The sequence below is a fragment of the Moschus berezovskii genome, chromosome 2 (genome assembly GCF_049115385.1).
Source record: "Moschus berezovskii isolate FMDL1 chromosome 2, NW_MosBer_1.0, whole genome shotgun sequence".
Taxonomy (NCBI): domain Eukaryota; kingdom Metazoa; phylum Chordata; class Mammalia; order Artiodactyla; family Moschidae; genus Moschus; species Moschus berezovskii.
Window position 1 is genome coordinate 32,977,927 of NC_142461.1, and position 21,502 is coordinate 32,999,428.

Here is a 21,502-nt window from a genome sequence, read left to right on the forward strand (position 1 = left end):
ATATAAGATAAACTAACCGATAACCATCCCAACAGCCATTCCTGCACCAACCAACCTGAAGTTTACTCAGGTGACACCAACCAGCCTGACTGCCCAGTGGACGGCACCCAATGTTCAGCTTACTGGTTATCGAGTGCGGGTGACCCCTAAGGAGAAGACCGGACCGATGAAAGAAATCAACCTTGCTCCCGATAGCTCATCTGTGGTTGTGTCAGGACTCATGGTAAGAAGTGTCTGTTTTTCACTGGAGTAAAGAAGTAGGTCATCTCTTACACAGTTGACGGTGGAAATAAAATGTCATAAGAAATCTGTGTTCTTTGCTGTCAGATTAATTTTGTCATAATTTTGTGTCAAGTAGAATGAAGCTTTTCCAGATGACTCTCAGGGACAGGATTTTATGAGGAGCACTGGATGTTGCATAGCTCTTATATGTATTCTGTTTATCTGAAAATAGTGTGTGTGTGTGTGTGTGTGTGTGTGTGTGTGGTGGGGGGAGCAATTTATATAGTCATAGGCTGAATGCATAAATCCATTTTATTTATGGCTTTTCTGACTGTTATTACCGTTGTAAGAAAAGAAATATTCTCCAGTTTTTACTAACGCAGCCTAATACTACCTTCCTGAAGTCATTTTTAACCTCTAGAGGTACATGCAAAGAGCAAAGGTTCCAGGTACCTAGGAAACTAGTGTACTTCTTAACATAAGGCCAATTTCAGGAGAAACTTCAGAAAGAGGGTTCAGAGATAAGACTATTCTCTTCCTCTCTATGATCAGACAAATACATGATTTGCACCTTTCAGGTCACGAAAGAGAAAATAGGCTAATACCATTTTTCTTCATTTTGAGTCAGCTGAGTGGAAATATCTAAATTATGGCTTACTTGGGCTTAACCCTAAATACATTTTTAAACTCATATAGTGAAATATGTTGTTGATCATCTGCAAATTAAGCTAAGAATTTACGGTTCTGTGGTTTTCGCTAGCATTATCTTTTTCTTTTCTAACCATTGCATTTTTTTGAATGCTGGAGTGAAAATTCCTGGGGTTCAGAATATCTCATTGCTGAAGCTTACCGTGCCCTTCTTTCCAGGTTGCCACCAAATATGAAGTGAGTGTCTATGCTCTTAAGGACACTTTGACAAGCAGACCGGCTCAGGGAGTCGTTACAACTCTGGAGAGTGAGTAATCAAACTTTTTAGTGTTGATTAACATTCTTTATAAACAAAAATTAAAGAATGGCAAATGCTTTCTAGATCACTAAGTTAACAGTGGAATGATTCCCGGTTTGGAAATTGATTAGCTTGCCTATCTTTTTGAGTTGCTTCTGTGGCCCTCTCCAGAAAGGGGTGTACTGGCACATACATAGAATCACTTATGGTGTGCTAGTGTTAGTGCAATGAACTAGGACTCACACTTAGGTTACGTTCTACTGGTTAGAATTTGTTTTCACAGAGTGAAGGTTGGGGAGGGCAGGCTGGCTTCTGTTGTATCTTAACAGTGTATTTATTAAGTATTAGACGATGGTGGCCCAGATTCTAGTTTTCTGCGATATCAATAACCCACAGTTATTCTCTTTCAGAAATCACATAAAATGTCAAAGTTTTCTGATCTATAAAACAGGGATGGCATCATACCTGTTGAGGAAAAATATGAATCCTTATAAGAATGACAAAATACTAGCAATATATTATTATATTATATATATATTATATATTAGCAATATATTATTATATATATATTATATATATATACACCTTCCTTATGTTACTGCATATATTTTATATTGTGATAACAATACTTTTAACACTTGCTGAGGTATTTATAGATATCTAAAGCCAGCCTTGGAAAATACTGGCCATATCTGTAAAGCTTTTCATTTCTCAAAAAAAAAAAAAAAGATACAGGAGGTGAATATTTTCTTTTTTCCTGATTACTGGCAGCTTTTCTCTCTGGTTGCCACAGAAGATCTACACATTATTAGTAATATATAAAAATGGATATATTTGGTATATAAAAAATAATTTAATATCAAAACCTTAACTATATGAGCCAGCCAGGCACTAATACTAATCTGTGGCTATCACCCCATGCAGATGTCAGCCCTCCAAGAAGGGCCCGTGTGACAGATGCTACCGAGACCACCATCACCATTAGCTGGAGAACTAAGACTGAGACAATCACCGGCTTCCAAGTTGATGCGATCCCAGCAAATGGCCAGAATCCAATTCAGAGAACCATCAGGCCAGATGTCAGAAGTTACACCATCACAGGTCTGAGAACCCACTCTTCTGACCACATCTGTTAACTGCAATTCACAACATAAATTAGCTTGTTAGTTTTTCTGCCACTTGCACTGATTAAATTTATCTTCAGTGTTTTATGATAACCCAGCTCTATTGTTTACAACCTGTTTTCATCCTGTGGTCAAAATTTTTGTCCTGCAAATGCCTGGTTTTGCTAATGTTTGCCAGAGAAATGGCATAAGTCCCATTCATCAAATTTGATCTTTTACCAATGAACCCTTAGGAAAAAAAAAAAAAAAATTATGCACAATGCTTGAATTCCAAAAGAAACTGAGAAAGAGTGTATAATTCTTAACATTTATGTAGATTATAAAGCAAAATTAAATTTAAAAAGCAAACATTACTATTTCACAGAGATCAAAGTTGTTGTCAGAAAATGTTTAACATCTGGGTCAGTTTAGAACTTTTTAAGATTTAAAGTTCTGATCCCAGTTACCAACCAGTGACCATCAGATTAAAACACAGATAATAGGTCCTCACCCCTATTTATCTCCAAAATGGCCACTTTTAACACAGCATTTTTGTATTTTAAAATTTATTTTAGAAAGTGTCTTTGTGTGCATCAGTGCCTTTCTTTTGAGACATATTTCTCATGGACAGTTAACACCCATACCATGCTCTAATTTATTCACTTTGAACCACTTTAGTGGTTTGTATAAATAGGCAATGATAGGAGGAATCATGGAAATCACAGATGAGTTTGAAAGTTTTCCTAGTAAATGGAAAGCAGATAAAAATCATCTCTTTACCAATTTCAGGTTTACAACCTGGTACCGACTACAAGATCCACTTGTACACCTTGAATGACAATGCCCGGAGCTCCCCTGTGGTCATTGATGCCTCCACTGGTAACTACACTTTGTGCCCATTTATATGTATGTGTGATCAGTCATGTGGACTTGAGCAACAAAAATGAGGTTGATACTTCTGTGTTAGGATCACAGTGAATCATTTTTACAGTTTATAGAATTCTTAGATTCTCTCAAGTCCATTTTTAAAGTCTAGGAAAATGAATAAATGGTTATTCATTTTCTTAAAGAGACCTAATTTTGTTTTCTTTTAGCCATTGATGCACCATCCAACCTGCGTTTCCTGGCCACCACACCCAACTCCCTGCTGATATCATGGCAGCCACCCCGTGCCAGGATTACTGGTTATATCATCAAGTATGAGAAGCCTGGGTCCCCTCCTAGAGAAGTGGTCCCTCGGCCCCGCCCCGGTGTCACAGAAGCTACTATTACTGGTATTGCTGCATCCATGTTACCATTTTCCTTTTTATTCTCTGGGACACACAAAGTGCTTAACAGACTGCAACTGTCTTTGGTGCTCTACCATCAGATCAAGAAGCCCATTTCTGATAACTTCAGAGAGCATTGTCTACATAGGAGCTGTTAAGCTCAATACATCTCAAAAGTCATGAATTAATGAAAATGCAATAACTTCAGTCCTGTCATAATGGTATTCTGGAATCTTTTTATTTGCTGTATATTTGCCAAACACATCAGTTCTTCCTAGAAAAACACATTTTTCAAAGCAAACTACCAAATGTAGATACTATTCTCTTACTCGGCAACCTAAAGAAAGATAAGCTAGAAAATTTGCCAGAGTGCCACCTCTCATGGCCTCCATTATCCAGTTTCTCAGGGTAGGTCTTGAGGCAAATTGATTCTCACTCATACTAGAGAGTGTGTTTGGGAAGGGGGATAAGAGATCATAGGCCTCTGATATAATTTTTGTCCAAAAATTAAAGCTGTGTATATAGGGTATTATCTTGACTTAAAATATCCTATAGAACACACAGGTACCAGGAGACACTGCTTTTTTAGAAACTTTGGAGGTAGGAAAACAGAATCAGATATGGAAGATATTGAATTCAAAGATCAGATGAGACAACATGTTAAAAGAATACCTCTGGAGAAGTTAAAGTGCTTATTCGGGTGTCAGATTTGATAGGAAGATAATTAATTTGCTAAGTGCCCATTGTATACAGAGTATTGAGTGTTTACAGAAGCAAAGCAAAGTCTCCATCGCCTTTCAAGAGGCTGGCGACCAGCTGAAGAGAGGATGCTTGCTTCAGAGATCAACTTCCATTTGATGAGCTGAGCCCACAGATGTAATGTGATGATTTGTCCTTCCATCAGGTCTAGAACCGGGAACAGAGTACACAATCCAAGTCATTGCCCTCAAGAACAATCAGAAGAGTGAGCCTTTGATTGGGAGGAAAAAGACAGGTAACGAGCACCTTCTGGGTAATGGGGAGCCAGCCATGACAAAACTAATTACAGATGATTTATCTTGCAGTGAAAAAATGCTCCAGGTTATGATGTATTTCTCATGGAACTTTGTTTTCTCTAACAGCCTAGCATATATGTTATGCTTTTTTATAGCGAGAATGACCTGACCATCTGCAGAGTTCAGTTTCATTTTTTTCCTAGCCAGTCAATATAAAGACCTTTTATTCATCTTTAGAAAGTTCAAACCAGATTTAAAATGTAAAAGCCAAGTTTCAATCATTGCTGTTTGTCTGTATATTCTTTTGGAGTTAAAAGTGTTTTTATAAAAAGTGGGGAGGGAAGAGAAAACTCTTTCTCATTTGTCTTTATTTACTATTTGGTTTCTGAAGCTTGAACTAAATAATGTCTTACTTTTTATCCAATTTCAGTTTAATTTGAAGAAAATACTTTATTTATGCTAATAGAATTTTTAAATGAATTTTATGTTGTGTTTTAACCTATTCTTAGCCTTTCAAATGATGAAAAACTACTGCACCAAACCTCTGATATTCTCATACTTCAGATGCTGATATAATTAGTCTAGATTCTAGTCATTATAACATGAATCTCAAGTGAGAAAGAGGGGGAAAAAGCCTGCATATTTCAGTTCCATTAGGCTTAATTTGAGCAGAGGCAGCTTTTATGTGGCTTAGCGTTTCAAAGCTTTGTATGATAAATTCATACTAACACTTTTTTTCCTTCTAAACTATAAAGAAAACTTTGAGAAAAATCATAAAGATTTCTTTCTGGGGAAAAAAAGTGTTTTGTGATTTAAGAACTGCTAATTTTTCAGGAGCTTTGATCAGATTGTAAAATAGTCGTTGTTGCCTGAATTGATAATGACTTCCTGAGGCTACTTCTGGGAGCTTAACACGCTTTGCTTTTTTGGCTCTAACCTCTCTTGGCTAGATGAGCTTCCCCAGCTGGTAACCCTTCCACACCCCAATCTTCATGGACCAGAGATCTTGGATGTTCCCTCCACAGTTCAAAAGACCCCTTTCATCACCAACCCTGGGTATGACACTGGAAACGGTATTCAGCTTCCCGGCACTTCTGGTCAGCAGCCCAGTCTTGGGCAACAAATGATCTTTGAGGAGCATGGTTTTAGGCGAACCACACCGCCCACAACGGCCACCCCCGTAAGGCATAGGCCAAGACCGTATCCGCCGAATGTAAATGAGGAGATCCAAATTGGTCATGTCCCCAGGGGAGACGTAGACCATCATCTCTACCCTCATGTTGTGGGACTCAATCCAAATGCTTCTACAGGACAAGAAGCTCTCTCTCAGACAACCATCTCATGGACCCCGTTCCAGGAGAGCTCTGAGTATATCATTTCATGTCATCCAGTTGGCATTGACGAAGAACCCTTACAGGTAACTCATGTTTCTCTTTACTTCTGGGACACCTGGGGAAAAAGTAAGCTAGGCTACTGAAATGACCAGAGCTCTGATGTCCAGTGACCCTACTTCTAGGACCTCTTAGAAAGGTGATGTGCTAAGTCTTGATATTTTTTTGATTGGAGTTTAATTGCTTTATAGTGTTGTATTAGTTTCTGCTGTACAGCAAAGTGAATCAGCTATACGTATACATTTATTCCTTTAAGTCCTGATTTTCTTTTTAATCTCAAGATAACTCTACTTTAAGAGATGTACCAGAGAGTGTCATTAGCTTTCGTTTAGTAGAGAGAATAAAATCACTTCTGTTACTCTCGATCGTTTAAGGTTCCACAGTAATATAGATAAAGAAACGGCCTTAGAAGAGAGAGAGAGATCCTACCTGAATTGACTTTTGCTTAGGAAGGGCTCAAATGCTATCATTATGGTTTGTCCTTGAAGAATCAAATCCCATTATCTACAATATGTCAAAGGAGAAAGACCTTGGCTGAAGCTGTGCCTATAAGTGATTGATTTGCTGACTAAAATTTCTCCGCTTTAATTTGTTTTGCTGATATCAGTTTTTACTGTTTTCTTAGTTTTAGAAAGTGGCAGAATTTTAAAAAGTGACTACACCATGAAGACTTACGAGCTTAGAAATAGGGAGTTTGAGGATTTGCCCCTCAAACAAAGTGTTTGAAGGACCCCATGTTGGAGTCAGATGCCACTTGGGTAGGATGAATGTCTCCCACATAGCACAGTGTCCCCCTTTTATGTGAGGGGGGATGGCCAGGGCTTCCACGGTGCTTGCCCAGACTTGCAACTAAAGTAGAATGAAGAGGAGGCTGTCTCTAGAATTAGTGAGGGTTCCTGGTAACTATGGAGCATACAGGGTAGATTTGGGGCAGGAAAATCTGGCAGATAGAAATGACCCCTCACTTAAGTTCCATTTCTCTCCTTGGTTGGTTGGGACCTTTGCACTCTCCATTTTTATTTGTCTCCCTTTGCTTTGTTTATACAGAAGGGGTTATTGAGAAAAGAATAGGGGAAGTTGTGTCAATTCCTCACTATAACACTTTCTCCCCCACTTTGGATATGCAGTTCCGAGTTCCTGGAACCTCTGCTAGTGCCACCTTGACGGGCCTTACCAGAGGGGCCACCTACAACATCATAGTGGAGGCCATAAAAGACCAGCAGAGGCAGAAGGTTCGCGAGGAGGTGGTTACCGTGGGCAATTCTGGTATGTGAATGTCTGGGTTATTCGGGCACACTGTGGACCAGCCCAGTGATGCTTCTTCAGCGACTGTTCTTTTCCTGTTTTTGTCTTTTGACTTTGGGAAGTAATTCCATGAAGAAAGTGAACAACTTTAAATTCCATCCTTTTTCCCTCAAAGGATCCTAGTATGTTTGTAAAATACATAAGAATAAGAAAGTCTCAAACATGATGTGGTGATAGGCCTGAAAGGGACTTCAAATATTGTTTAGTCCAACACTCTGAGTTCCAGCTGTGAGTACCTGGTGTGATACAGGACACAAGTCTCCAGATCTCTGTTCCCAGACCCTCTTCATCTTACTAGGTTGCTGCTCCTGAGTAATGTTTAAGTACTGAAAGGATTGAAAATGAAGTGTTACTTGCTTCAGTCATGTCTGACTCTTTGCAAGTCCATGGGCTGTAGCCCACCTGGCTCCTCTGTCTGTGGAATTCTCCAGGCAAGCATACTGGAGTGGGTTGCCATTCCCTTCTCCAGGAGATCTTCCCAACCCAGGGATCGAACCTGGGACCCAGGTCTCCCTTATTGTAGGCAGATTCTTTACCATCTGAGCCACCAGGAAAGTCCTGGTGATTACCTATAAAGGAAATTCCTTATCTGCATATCAGTGCCTGCTGGGTTTTGTTCCTGATGTAAAATGCTACCAACATAGCCCATTTCTGTCTAAAGAGCTCCCTTATTCCCACATTATTTCATGATTGTGTGTATATGCTCAGTCGTTCACTTGTATCTGACTCTTTGTGACCCCATGGACTGTAGTCCATCAAGCTCCTCTGTCCACTCTAGAATACTAGAGTGGGCTGCCATTTCCTCCACCAGGGGCTCTGACTCAGGGATTGAACCTGCATCTCATGTGTTGGCAGGCAGATTCTATCTAGCCCATATTTCATGACTATAGAGGCCCAAAACTGCAATAGAGAGGTTAAATGGTCATTGACTCTTCTTTATAGCACCTGGATATTTGTTTGTTTTCATTTTTTGGCCATGCCTTGTGGCTCGCAGGATCTTAGTTCCCTGACCAGGGATTGAACCCAGGCCATGGCAGTGAAAGTGTCAAGGCCTAACTACTGGACCACTTTGGAATTCCCTAGAAAGTCCTTTCAAACCAGTAGTGTATCAGCTGGCTTTTCAAACTGCAACAGCTAAAGATTCACCAGAAACGTGAAATAGACGATAATCAGAATCATGAATCTTCCCACTGGAGAGTTCTCTATTCCCTATTAACAAGGAGTGCTAAATTCTATCCGCCCAGCGATAGGTTTTATTCCTATGGCCAGATACTTAACCTCAGCCTTCTTTCTCATTTGATAGATGATTGTGTTCTTTTACATATAAACTCCTATGAATTAGCAGTTGAGTTATTTTCTTGGGGGGGTGGATCATTTTATGCTTATTGAATTATATGTCCATTTAATGTGCACCTTTTGCTTCGTGTGGTTTTGCTAGTAGAATGCCACGTGAAAGGAATTTTCAAAAGCATAAAGGACTTTGTGCTTTTTCCTCATCATTTTTAAAAAGATTCCATCCAAAACTGTACTCCTGGTTATTTTTAGGAGGGTTATTGAAACCCTCTTAGCAGTTTAAGTTCCTTCCATTTTTCCTTCTGACTCATTACCAACAGCAATATTCTGCATTCTAGCCAGGTTCTCCCAGCTCTTGAGACATTTCAAATGTCTTAGTTTTGACAAAACTATTTTCTTCTAGTTTGATCCCTTTCAAAATATTAGGCACTTCAAATATTATTGCTTTTGAGTTTTTTATTTTTGCACTGTGAAAAGAAATGTACGCAGTGGGATTCAAAGTCACAGAAGTTAGTTTATTTAATTTTTAGAGACTGAATTGAAGCATGCTTTATTTGCATAGATTATTTTAAAATCAGCTTTCAGAAAACATAAAAGACCAGATCTTAGACGACATGAAGAGATTCCATTAGTGATTCCTAAGTCACTGATATTCCACTGCTTCCTCTTACTTGAAACAGTTGGGTTTATTGATAAAGTAAAGCAGTCTGACCATTATGACAATAATGTACAAAATCTAGGCTTTTTGCACTATTATGCAAAATGTGCAGTAAAAGTGAATATCACATTTATGTGATTACATTTTAATGGTATATAAAATTGCTATATGACTTTTGCATTAAAAGCAAAAGGCGCCCTCTAATAATTACTCTTTATTTGGTGAGCATGTTCTAAGTGTCGGCAATAGGCCAATACCTGGAATTCATGATTGCATGTGATCTTCACAAGATCCTCAGCAGGATGAAGTATTTTTATTATTATCCCCACATTACTGAGGAGGGAAAAAAGGCAGAGAAACATTTTATAACTAGCTTAAGGTCACTCAGATACTGATGGAGAGGAATTTCTAGCCTTTGCACCCCATAAAGTTCTTAATTGCCTCAAGATCTGTTCCATGTTCCATGAACTACATTTACCAGAAATGATGTGGTTCTTTTTAGAACTGAGGGCAAAAATGAAAGATGGGCTCCTTTGAAGAGGCCTGTGGCAAGTGTTTACCAGCAAAATCTAAGCATCGTTCATTAGAGCAGCTGATGCACCGATGGAACACATGAGTGCTTCTTAATGCTACTGGGATTTTTGGTTTAGAATAGGTCACTGTATACGATAATTCGGTTTTCTTCTTATGGTCCAACTGTAATAAAATGTCTTTTTTTTCCGTCTCTTTTTCTTCATGTAGTTGACCAAGGCCTAAGTCAACCCACAGATGACTCGTGCTTCGACCCCTACACAGTTTCCCATTATGCCATTGGAGAGGAGTGGGAGCGATTGTCTGATTCTGGCTTTAAACTCTCGTGCCAGTGCTTAGGCTTTGGCAGTGGTCATTTCAGATGTGATTCATCTAGTGAGTAGCTTGCTTTGTCCATCTCTTGCAGTTCCACACAATTGCACAGTGTGCCAGGAAGCATGTTTGGCAGACAAGGCTCTTCCAAACATGAAGCAAATGAGGGGAGATTGCTTGACTCAAAGTAACATTTTGCATCATATAAAAATGATGGGAAATTTTACTTGTTGAATATGGCTTCATCTCAAAGGTTGTATTTCAATATGACTGTTAAACATTAACTTGCAATGGTAATATGATTTTTAAAATTTTCTTGTTAAGATAAATGAATAAAGTCAGGTTTAATGAGGCAAGTCTAATGAAGGGTAGCAGAGACACAAAAGAAACCTCAAATCTCTTTTAAAAATCTTTAGTGTTTAGCATGGTAAGAGATGAACATTTATACTCACAAACACTCTGTTTCAGTACAAACCAAATACACACATATCAGTATATACACACACTTACCTCTTTTACATCTCTCGTACACAGATATCATGCATACACATACACATTGGATAGCTTGAACCTTGCCAAGAAATCTAAAGATGATCCATTTGTAGATAGTTAAGAATCAACTTTAGCTGAAAAATATTTGATTTTTAATTAATAAAGAGATTTTAATATTTTAAGTTATATTTTAGTTAAAATAATCCTAGAAATTGCTTATCATGCTTTGAGATTTAGTATTAGCATTTATGTCTTTGTTTTTAGGAGATGTGATTATTATTGAAAACTGGTTTATTTTTATAGGTGTTAGCCATTATGCCTTTTAACAAGCCTACATACACATACAAAAATTGTATTCGGGAAAATACAACATAATAGACTTTTTAAAGATTTTCAGAGTATTTTATTTATGTATTTGAAATGGTTTAATTCAAATTGAAATATAAAAACAACTAATTTTTTCAATGCAGAACTACTGTGCTTGACCTTTGAAAATGGAAAGAGCAGTATAAGTGTCGTACTGCTGTTTAGGAGTTGGAAGTTTTTTAACACTTGGTATCAATTAGGTGGTTTTTAATTTCTGAAACTGAATTGTTTTTAAGTCTATGTATTTTTTACCTATGTAAGTATTTAGGCGCTGTTATGAGAGCAGAGCTATAAGTTGATTTATGTGATTCTTTGGCTCAACTTACATATTTTTTTCCTTGATGTCATAATTATTGAATAACATTTTTTAAGTTTTAGGAATGACTGACTTGTTAAAATAGAAGTCGTGTATGTTATACAAACTTCTGAAGTTTGTTTTTAGTATAAACTTTGAAGACTAAAAAGTCATCTTTTATGTATAGAAGTTAAAGAATATATAATTGAATTTTAGATATTCCTTGGAACCAGTTTTATTTGTAAGAATGACAACCATTGATTTATCATTATTTTTGTTTTTATTTTGATATTTAGGTTTATTCTTTCACTTTTCATATTTACAAGAAGCCAACTGATCTTTGTTTTTTGGTTAATTGAACTTTGTACCCAGGATCTCTGCGAAAGTGACTTTTCATCTATGATCTATTCCTAAGAATCTACTCAAATCCTAGTTTAGCCTTCCCAATTTTAAATCTTAATAGGGAGAAGTCAAATGAAGGTCATTGACTATTCTTGTGAAATGATTATGATGGAATAAATTGGTTCTTAAAATGTCCGAGAAAATGTTAAGCTGCAAAGATAATATTTTAAAATCCAACCAAAAAAGTGGCTTGTCAGAGGAATCGTGACTTTCAACTTTCCTTACTTACTCCTTCCAGATACTGGGCTTTGAAAATTCGGTGGCATGTCCCAGTACCCTCAGCATCGTGTGTGTCAGAAATGCCAGTAACTCCTTGCCTCTGATTTTCCCCACCCCCCAGAATGGTGCCATGACAATGGAGTGAACTACAAGATTGGAGAGAAGTGGGATCGTCAGGGAGAGAATGGCCAGATGATGAGCTGCACGTGTCTTGGAAACGGAAAAGGAGAATTCAAGTGTGACCCTCGTACGTTGCCACAGATCATTTTTAGTGCCTATTGAACACTCCCGCTTTTCACTACCAAGCTGTAACTCTCATCCCTGGAAATGACTGACTTTAGATCTTCTTGAGAAGTGAACAGTGGGTTTGTTAATCTTTTGATTTGGGAAAGCAGAGACAGGCTTCAAAAATGAGCCATGATTTAATGTTATTGTAGGGCACTTTAGCACTTCTCCAACCTGAGTATTTTGACTATAATCTGCAGTGAAATGTTACAAGAAGGCTTTACAAGTCTTTGGATTCAACTTTTAAAACATGATCTCTGTCTTGGCATTGAACTTGTTCTAATTCATTATATCTGGTCTTTGGAAATACTGCCCTAAGATCTGTACAGCAGTACCTCTTGTACGGATGATTCCTATTAACACGTGGAATGTGGGCTGTGATGATACAAACTTAGGAAAGAAACAGAACCCACCCTCACAGAGGGATCAAGTGTGTATTATTGTTATCGGTCTTGTAAACACTTCTGACTTGTGTGTCTGTGTAGATGAGGCCACGTGCTATGACGATGGGAAGACTTACCACGTGGGAGAACAGTGGCAGAAGGAATATCTTGGTGCCATTTGCTCCTGCACATGCTTTGGAGGCCAGCGGGTAAGACCAGATAGTCCAGGCTCCTTGCTATTTAGATAAGGGGGGAGGCTCCTGTGCTAATGATTAAGAGTTATACTTCCTGTGTGGGTGCATTTCCTGTTGGCACATAAGACTACTGCATACCCCTTTCCAGTTCTCCCCTTTCTTGGCAATCTCAGCCTCTCCCCCACACCTACTATTCTCAGACTGCCTCCGTTCTTCAGCAACTAAAGTGTTAAATATTTGGGGAGCACTAGGCCTCCTGCTCTATTCTGATGGGCAGGTGCCCCATGACACTGCTGTTAAATATTCTGAATACCCAGATCTTAGAAAACATCATTTCTTTATACCCTCCCTTAATCCCAAATAGATGCCTACCATAGGTCTGGTGTTGTGTTCAGGAATATGGGACAAATAAAAAGAGTGAAAGATGGTCCTGGATCTTAACAATACAGTTGGAGGCATTAAATTAGCATACACTGAAAGTCAGGCTGAGTAAGTCAGGTTCTGAGTGGGTCTGACAAATCCAACTCCCAGGTAGGCTGATGTCAGCAGGCAAGGTTTGGTGGAAAAGAGAATCATGAACTGGCTGGGGTTTAGGATGAGCAAATTGTGGTTGAGGCAGCAGGGAAGCAGAGAGAGCATAGCTCCTGGGATGGCAAGGAGCTGGCACAGGTGGGCTCTGGGGAAATCACCCTCTGCCTGTTGTCAGTGGTAAGACCTTAAATGGGAAGAAGTGGGGGCCACTTATGGAGGGCCTTGCAAGGCCATTATTTATGCCAGTACTTCTCAACCATTTCTAATCTGTGTCTTACTTCAGTATAACAAAAAATTCCTGTTCTTTCCTCTAATCTTCAAAATCTCAAAATAAAATGTCTTTGTAACTCACATAAAAGCAATGGAACATAACATTCCTTTATTTTCAATGAAAACATACCCTCCCCAACAGCTTTTTCAAATTCTGGAACCTCAAGAACATGCTCACACTCCTGGGTAGGACTCACCAGTTGATGCCTTTGGTAATAGCCAGTTGCAGGTACCCAAGAGGAAAGGGAACGTGATGGAAAATGGTTTTTTTTGGGAAGATTAAACTGTCAGAAGGGAAGGGTCATCAGGAGTCTGGCTGAGGGCAGCCCCTGGAAGCTCCTCTGATCTTATCCCACCACTTATAGTTGGGTGGAGGGAAAGTCTCGGTCTCTCATTAACACGTGTAAAGATCACAGAACCTAGTCGTTTCTAGTCATGGGCTCAGTGTATAATGTTGTATAAATGTTGCTGGTAAGTGTATAAATTTGTTCTGTAGCCAGTTCTGGTCTCACTTTAGACTCTCTGCTTCTTGATTTATGCACATAAAATCTTTCCTGTGTGACACCTGTTCTAAAGCAAAGTGCTAAATGAAACACTGGACACAGGAGTGGGTACTATTACATCACTTATATGAAAGCAAGATTCGTTGACTCTATAATAGGTATTCACCTGTACTATCTTGGTAATGTATTATGGGAATATGCTTTTAAATGGAGAAATATGTCTGAAATAGTTAACTGGCAATATAAAAAAGAAAGTGATCGTATTATTTAGGTTTCTTCAGGTTATAAGAAAAAATGCCCAACTCAGGTTAATTTAGGCAAAAGGCGGTTCAATTTACTGGAAAGTCCCAGGACCTCCCAGTGAAAGAACATGAGTGGTATTTGCCCAGCTGGGTGACAGGTCACTGATTTTCAGGCTCCTCACAGCCAGTCATTTCTCTGGGTCTCTTTACCCTTACCTGTAAAATAAGGGTGTCTCTCCAAGTGATCTTACATCCTTTTTAAAAGCTCTAGGATTCTATGAAAACCTCTCCCTTCATCTAGCGTGAAAAGCTTATTAAGGAAGTCAGGAGTGGAATGAGCCTTACCAGATGGTTCCCAGGTGGTGCTAGTGGTAAAGAACCCACCTTACCAGTGCAGGAGACATGAGAGACATGGATTTGATCTCTGGGTTGGGAAGATACACTGGAGAAGGAAATGGCAGTCCACTCCAGTATTCTTGCCTGGAGAATCCCATGGACAGAGGAGCCTGGCGGCTGTAGTCCATAGGATTGTAAAGAGTCGGGCACGACTGAAGCGACCTAGCATACATGGGAGTTTATAGGACATTTCGGGAAAAAGGAAAAGCATAAACAAAGGCAGATGTACAATGTGAGAAACCAGCCAGAATGTATTCTCTGAGTTACATATAAATGCATCTCTGAGATACATATAAATGCATCATCAATGCTTCCTTTGTGATTAACTGCATGTATTCTGCCAGCTTGAGCGCTGAAATTCTTCCTCGACAGAAGCACTAAATTGCGATGTTCTTGTGTTATCCTAAACCTCTTCTAAACTTAATGCCTCTGCTCTCTCAGGGCTGGCGCTGTGACAACTGCCGCAGACCAGGGGCTGAACCGGGTAACGAAGGCTCCACTGGCCACTCCTACAACCAGTATTCCCAGAGATACCATCAGAGAACAAACACTGTAAGTACACTGGAACCCTGCATGTTTCTCCTTAAAAGGCAATTAGGCAAGTACTAGGGAGTCTCTTTCTATAGGTACCTTTCTTCTGAATGAACCAAATTTTTAAAAACTCTTTTAAATGACTTAAGAGGAGAATACTGTATCCTGTAACATAATGTCGGTTCTCTTGAGCATCTCCTGTTGCCCAGTGTATAGTTAAGTGCTTAAAGCTAGAAGCATTCTCCTATCTATAAGCAATTGTCAGAGAAGCCACCCTTCCCCTTTTTTCTTCTGTAGACTTTACAGTATTTGCTGTTGATTTTTCTTCTCTCTTCTATTTTCACAGAACGTCAACTGCCCAATTGAGTGCTTCATGCCTTTGGATGTACAGGCTGACAGAGAAGATTCCCGAGAGTAATATTTCCAACCCAGAGAAACAAGCGTGGATCTCTGCCAAGGTCCATCCAAACTGGAGTGGTGTTAGCAGACCCCATGTTAATGTGTTTCTTTCTTAAGCCCTTTGCTCTGGAGTAACTTCTCCAGCTTCAGCTCAACTCACAGCTTCTCCAAGCATCACCCTGGGAGTGTTTTGAGACTTTTCTCATACATGGGAGCAGTAGGTTATCTATTCTCCAAAATATTTGATGCCGCTCAGTATTTTAAATGAAGTGATTCTAACTTGTGATTTGGATTGGGATCCATAGGGAAGCACATGCACCAACCAAGATACAAAATGTCTTGAAATGATATTACCAAAATTTTAAGTAGGAAAGTTACCTAAACACTTCTGCTTCCACTTAACTGTCTGGCCCGCAATATTGTAGGAACAGCATGTCCTGGTTACTGTGGAATTCAGAACAGCCACAGTACTCACTTTTTCCAAATGATTCTAGTAATTGCCTAGAAATATCTTTTTCTTATCTGTTATTTATCAATTTTTCCCAGTATTTTTATATGGAAAAAAATTGAAGACACTTAGTATGCAGTGATAAGAGGAATTTGGTCTAATTATGGTTGGTGACTGTTTTTTATACTGTATGTGCCAAAGCTTTACTACTGTGGAAAGACAACTGTTTAATAAAAGATTTACATTCCATAATTTGAATATTGGTGTCTTCTTTTTTACATAAAGAAATTGGGGGTGGGTGGGAGGGGCAGATTTCCCTGGTGGTCTAGTGGCTAAGAATCTGCTTTCCAATGCAGGGGAGACAGGTTTGATCCCTGGTTGGGAAACTAAGAGGCCACATGCCACGGGGCAACTAAGCCCGTGTGCCGATACAAAAGATCCTGCATGCTGCAAGTAGACCCAATGCTGCCAAAAAGAAAGAAAAAAAAAGAAAGAACTTCAGGGGGAAGATAAAGAATCCTCCAGAATGTTTTTTTTTCTTTGTTACTCAGCAAACATTTGAAAACCTATGTACACGGCTCTAAATTTCGGTGATTTAAGGTGCCTCGTTGGAGAAGGAAATGGCAACCCACTCCAGTGTTCTTGCCTGGAGAATCCCAGGGACGGGGGAGCCTGGTGGGCTGCCGTCATGGGGTCACACAGAGTCGGACACGACTGAAGTGACTCGGCAGCGGCGGCAGCAAGGTGCCTCGTTAGCACGGGAGGAACTGCGCCGGTCTCATACATTCTGGTGATTTAAATACAAGCTTTGCTGAGTCTGTCACTCCCTAAACACAGATTCGGTCTTGTCATTTTATCTCTTCCAGTGTTGCAGATAATTTTATATTTTCCACTTTACCAGATTTAGGTGGATTCAAATACTTATTTAACTTGCTAGCTAGCTCTTCAGAAGTACAATAGAAATAACCTTCTCACTGTTCTTTTCTAACCATTATGATTCTCTCCTCTTTCCCACTTCCTTTCTGTCCTCCATTAAATAAACATCTATTCAAAGAGGGAATATAAGGGAAAGAAAAAGATGACTGAGGTGTTCAAACTACTTAAATCACATGGCCTAGGAGTCTAATCTTAGGGAAGCACTGTGGTATAATAACCTCAGTCCAACTTGTCTTCATTACTGCCAGCTGACCCTGAAGTGACCAGATGAACAAAGTTTGCATAGTCCTGGTCTGGAAAGGCTGTTTCTTTTCAGCTTAACTTTGAGGAACCCACAAAACTTTGAGATTATATCTAGCATCTAGAATAGTACAATAGCAGCACTGGAAATAAATCAGTAAATCGTAAAGATTAGTAATTCATAATATACAAGACATGGAAACTACTTTTTAATACACCATTGTGCAATGAAAAAGTATTTCAAGAAACACCTGGCAATGAATATTAAGACTAAATACAGAAAGAGATTTTCTCAGGGTTCATTTGTTTAAAAAACCAAAACCTTATGTTGGAACAGGTTTATAGTATAGTTTACAAAGTTCTTTGCCATTTAGCATCTCATTTGGAGAGGTCTTATGGTCTGATTTTACAGAGACTACAGCTCAGATGAGTCCTAAGCAGGACACAGGCCCCACACTTCTGTTGACATCACTAAATGTACAGCTTTGTCAAGCCAGTAGTTACCAAGATAGCTGCACTGTACATGTGAAAGACTGGAAAAATCATTCAGGAAGAACAGATCACAGTGATATTAAATGACTGTCCCACATACATGACTCATCAGTGCTCATGGAGACAGAATGTGACCCAGTACAGATCTACTCACAGTGTAAGGGGAAACCCCACCGTGGACTCGCTAGAGAGAGTGGCTGTTGCCTCCATCTTTAAGGTGAAGAGGCCCAGGTGTTGCTCTAGTGAAAGTCTGCACCTCAGTTCCATCCTGTTGAAAAGTCTTTGCATTTAAAAACATAAGGAGGAGGCTTCCCTAGTCCAGTGGCTAAGAATCTGCCTTGCAATGCAGGGGATGTGGGTGCGATCCCCGGTCTGGGAAGATCCCACATACTGCAGAGCAACGAAGTCCCCACGCCACAACTATTGAGCCTGTGAGCCGCAACTGCTGAAGCCCATGCACCCTAAAGTCCGTGCCCCACATGGGAAGCCACAACAGAGAGAAGCCCAAGCACCTCAACTAGCGAGGTGCAACTAGAAAGACGGAGTGCAGCCAAAAATAAATAAATTAAAAAAAAAAAAAAAGGACCTTCCTAGCTGTGCAGTGGTTAAGACTCCACACTCCCACTGGCTGGGGAACTAAGATCTGATATGCCACTTGGCATGGTCAAAAAAAAAAAAAAAAGAACGAGTTGAGATTGACTTGGCTTTAAACTACTTATCTAATGACAAGCCTAAAACTATTTTCCCCAATGTGCATTTAAGTAAATCCAACTGGACTATATTAATTAAACGCATAGTGAGCCTGTCAACTTGCACACTGAAATATAAAACCTGCAAGTTCCACATTTAAGATTAAAAAAAAGTACCACCTTTTCCAAAATGCCTGTTAGATTCTCAAAAGCAATATGCCAAACTTACAAACAAAGTTATTTCAATAGTGAGTCAGTAACTACATTTAGATAATTATAACAAATTAAACAAAATCAGTGGCCTTTTATGTGTTGGTATCACAATGCAAAAGGTAAAACTTTGTTTACTGCTTCTCAGCAAAATCATTCAAACACGAGCATTTCCAAAGATCTTTTACAGTTTTTACTGACTCATGTTACTGTTGTCCCTGAGAACAGTTTTAAGCAGGCCAGATTGAAAAGGCATAATTAAAATACCGATCTGGATATAGGCAAGAAATTGGCAATTCAAGTAAAATCAGATAAAAGTTGTAAATATATCAGACTTAGAAAAATTGCGGCTTTGAGGTTATACTTTGTCTTGCTGCACTTGATTTGTAAGAAAACTTACTGTGTATTTTTGTTGTTTTCAGCTTTAATGACCTGAGTGAATTATGCAAGTTAATGGGTATAAAAATATCACTACATTCCTTGGTGACCCAGACAGAAAATAATCTGCCTGCAATGCAGGAGACCCGGGTTCAAACCCTGCACTGAGAAGATCCCCTGGAGAAAGAAATGGCAACCCATTCCAGTATTCTTGCCTGGAAATTACATGGACAGAGAAGCCTAGTGGGCTATGTCCACGGGGATGCAAAGATATGACTGAGTTACACTGATGACATAAGCCTATAACGCAGATATTCTGTGGAGGTGAATAAAGAAATGATCAGGTGGAAATTACAAGTATACGAAATTACTTTTCCATTTAATTATATTTTCACTGAAAATTCTATTCCATTTCTAGTTGTATGAAACTCATTAAAGTGATTAAGAAACAACACATCAGCACATTTAAGTGCTGAAATTGCTTCCCATTCAGTAAACTCCCATTACTGCGGTAGGAAAAGTGGCAAGTTCCAATTAAAAAAAAACCCATTTTCAGTAGATAAGTTTCAACCATTAAAAAAAAGATCACTCTTGGGACTTCTCATGTTTGGGGACATTTAAAGATAACCACATGGACTGATAAAGCAGGTACAGCACAAAAATGACCTTGCCCTAGATTTTTCAGACTAAGAAAGTTATTTTTAAAGAGTATATATGGCAGTAATATTGGAGATGGAAGTTATTATCATTGCCATATCATCCTATTTCATATCCTCATTAAAATAAAAGAGATTCAATTTAAATTGCAAACAAAAATCTATATAAATTACAGAGGAAGTGAAGAGAATACTGTAAGTAATAAAATAGCAAGAGAAATGATGCTTCAGCTGAAAGCCCCAAATGGGAAATTCATTTTTTAACATTCCTCAGTAAAGTTAGGTATGAGATATTAAAGCATGTTTTACATTTCCTTGAATCCTCTTTACTTACTCTTTAGAGACTAAAAGTTTCAGCAATCTTAGGAGCCAAATTTATCCTAAAATGGCTTTTGTGTGGAGCCTCCAAAGGTCTGAAGTTACTAACTTTGTTTGGAGGTGGCCAGCATAGGGTGATTGTCAGCACCCTGTATGGGCTGGGGCTGGAATCACCCACCCTGCAGCCTGACCATCCCAGCAGACTGCCCTTAGGGAAATAACATCGCAGGCCAAGGATGCACCCAGGGAGCTCTCTGCATCACATTACTTTGGAAACCATCATTTAGTTCCAGAAAGAAACACTGTCTCTGCCAGGAGTCTGCTGGACAGGATTTTACAATGAAATCTGCTGTGCTGTATAATTCTGCATTAGCTGTAATATGTGGAGCCAAGTGCTGATCATGTCACTTTGGTGGAGAAATTGGAACCTTTACATACACTGCTCATAGAAAAATAAAAAGAGTGCAGCTGCAGTAGAGAACAGTTTGGTGGTTCCTTAAAAAGCTAATCATCGGACTTTTCTGATGGTCCAGTGGTTAAGAATCCTCCTACCAATGCAGGGGACATGAGTGTGATCCCTGGTCTGGAAGGATTCCATATGCCGTGGGGCAACTAAAACCATGCACCACAACCGCTGAGCCCTCATGCCCTAGAGCCTGTGCTCCGCAACAAAAGAAGCCATCATAATGAGAAGCTCATGTACTATAACTAGAGGAAGCCCACACACAGGAACAAAGACCCAGCCAAAAATAAATTAATTAATTAGAAAAAAAAGCTAACCTTTGGGTTATCACATGACCCAGCATTTCTACTCCTATGTATATACCCATGAGAACTGAAAACACGTGTTCACATAAAAACTTGTACACAAATGTTCATACCACCGTTTTTCTTCCAAACAGTGGAAACAACTCAAATGTCCATCAACTGATGAATAAACAACATGTGGTATATTCAAATAATGGAATATTATTTGATCATAAAAAGGAATGAAGTACTCATATATGCTATGTCATGAATCTTAAAAACACGCTAAATGAAAGAAGTCAGGCACAAAAGACCACATGATGTATGGTTCCATTTATACACAATGTCCAGAATAGGCAAACTAATAGAGACAGAGAATATACTAATGGTTACCAGAGAGAGAGAAGAACAGAAAATTGCTGGCAATCAGAATGTGCCTTCTTTTCGGGGTGATGGAAATGTTCTAGAATTAAATAGTGGTGATGGGTCTACAACTTTATGAATATACTAAAAACCACTGATTTGCACAATTTTAAAAGTTTAAAATGATAAATTTTATATGTGCATTTTATTTCAATGGAAAAAATGGCACTTTAGTTACAGAAAGCTTCCTTAATATCCTGTTGCTTACTGGTAATGTTATCAAGGCTGTCATCCCAGAATCACATTCCTGCCCCTCCCTCAAATGGAGACCAAGTTTCAGAAGGAAGCTGCAAAGAGAAAAAACAAGAACTGTTTAGAATCACCTAGGTCCAAGATGACGACATAATCTGACTTCCACTAGCCCTGGAGTCTCGTAATATGCTCATTGTAATATATTAGCATATGCTGACACACACACCAGCACCCATATGGA

At 39.0% G+C, this 21,502-nt stretch overlaps 1 protein-coding gene across 12 annotated transcripts in view; it reads left to right on the top strand.

The window, feature by feature from the left end:
• Nucleotides 1–16,232, top strand: part of FN1 (fibronectin 1) — a 71,403-nt gene extending 55,171 nt beyond the window's left edge. For 4 of the 12 annotated variants that reach the window (XM_088827751.1, XM_088827755.1, XM_088827758.1 and 1 more), the window contains 13 exons: nt 36–223; nt 1,090–1,177; nt 2,093–2,269; nt 3,061–3,150; nt 3,366–3,545; nt 4,444–4,533; nt 5,560–5,951; nt 7,053–7,191; nt 9,923–10,087; nt 11,920–12,045; nt 12,569–12,675; nt 15,044–15,154; nt 15,480–16,232. In XM_088827751.1, coding sequence (XP_088683877.1) covers nt 36–223; nt 1,090–1,177; nt 2,093–2,269; nt 3,061–3,150; nt 3,366–3,545; nt 4,444–4,533; nt 5,560–5,951; nt 7,053–7,191; nt 9,923–10,087; nt 11,920–12,045; nt 12,569–12,675; nt 15,044–15,154; nt 15,480–15,551 — 1,925 coding nt within the window. In that variant the 3' untranslated portion in view covers nt 15,552–16,232. Of the gene's footprint in view, nt 1–35; nt 224–1,089; nt 1,178–2,092; nt 2,270–3,060; nt 3,151–3,365; nt 3,546–4,443; nt 4,534–5,484; nt 5,952–7,052; nt 7,192–9,922; nt 10,088–11,919; nt 12,046–12,568; nt 12,676–15,043; nt 15,155–15,479 lie in introns of all 12 variants that reach the window. The other 8 variants (XM_055397164.2, XM_055397165.2, XM_055397166.2 and 5 more) reach the window with 2 other exon arrangements.
• Nucleotides 16,233–21,502: the final 5,270 nt, after the last annotated feature.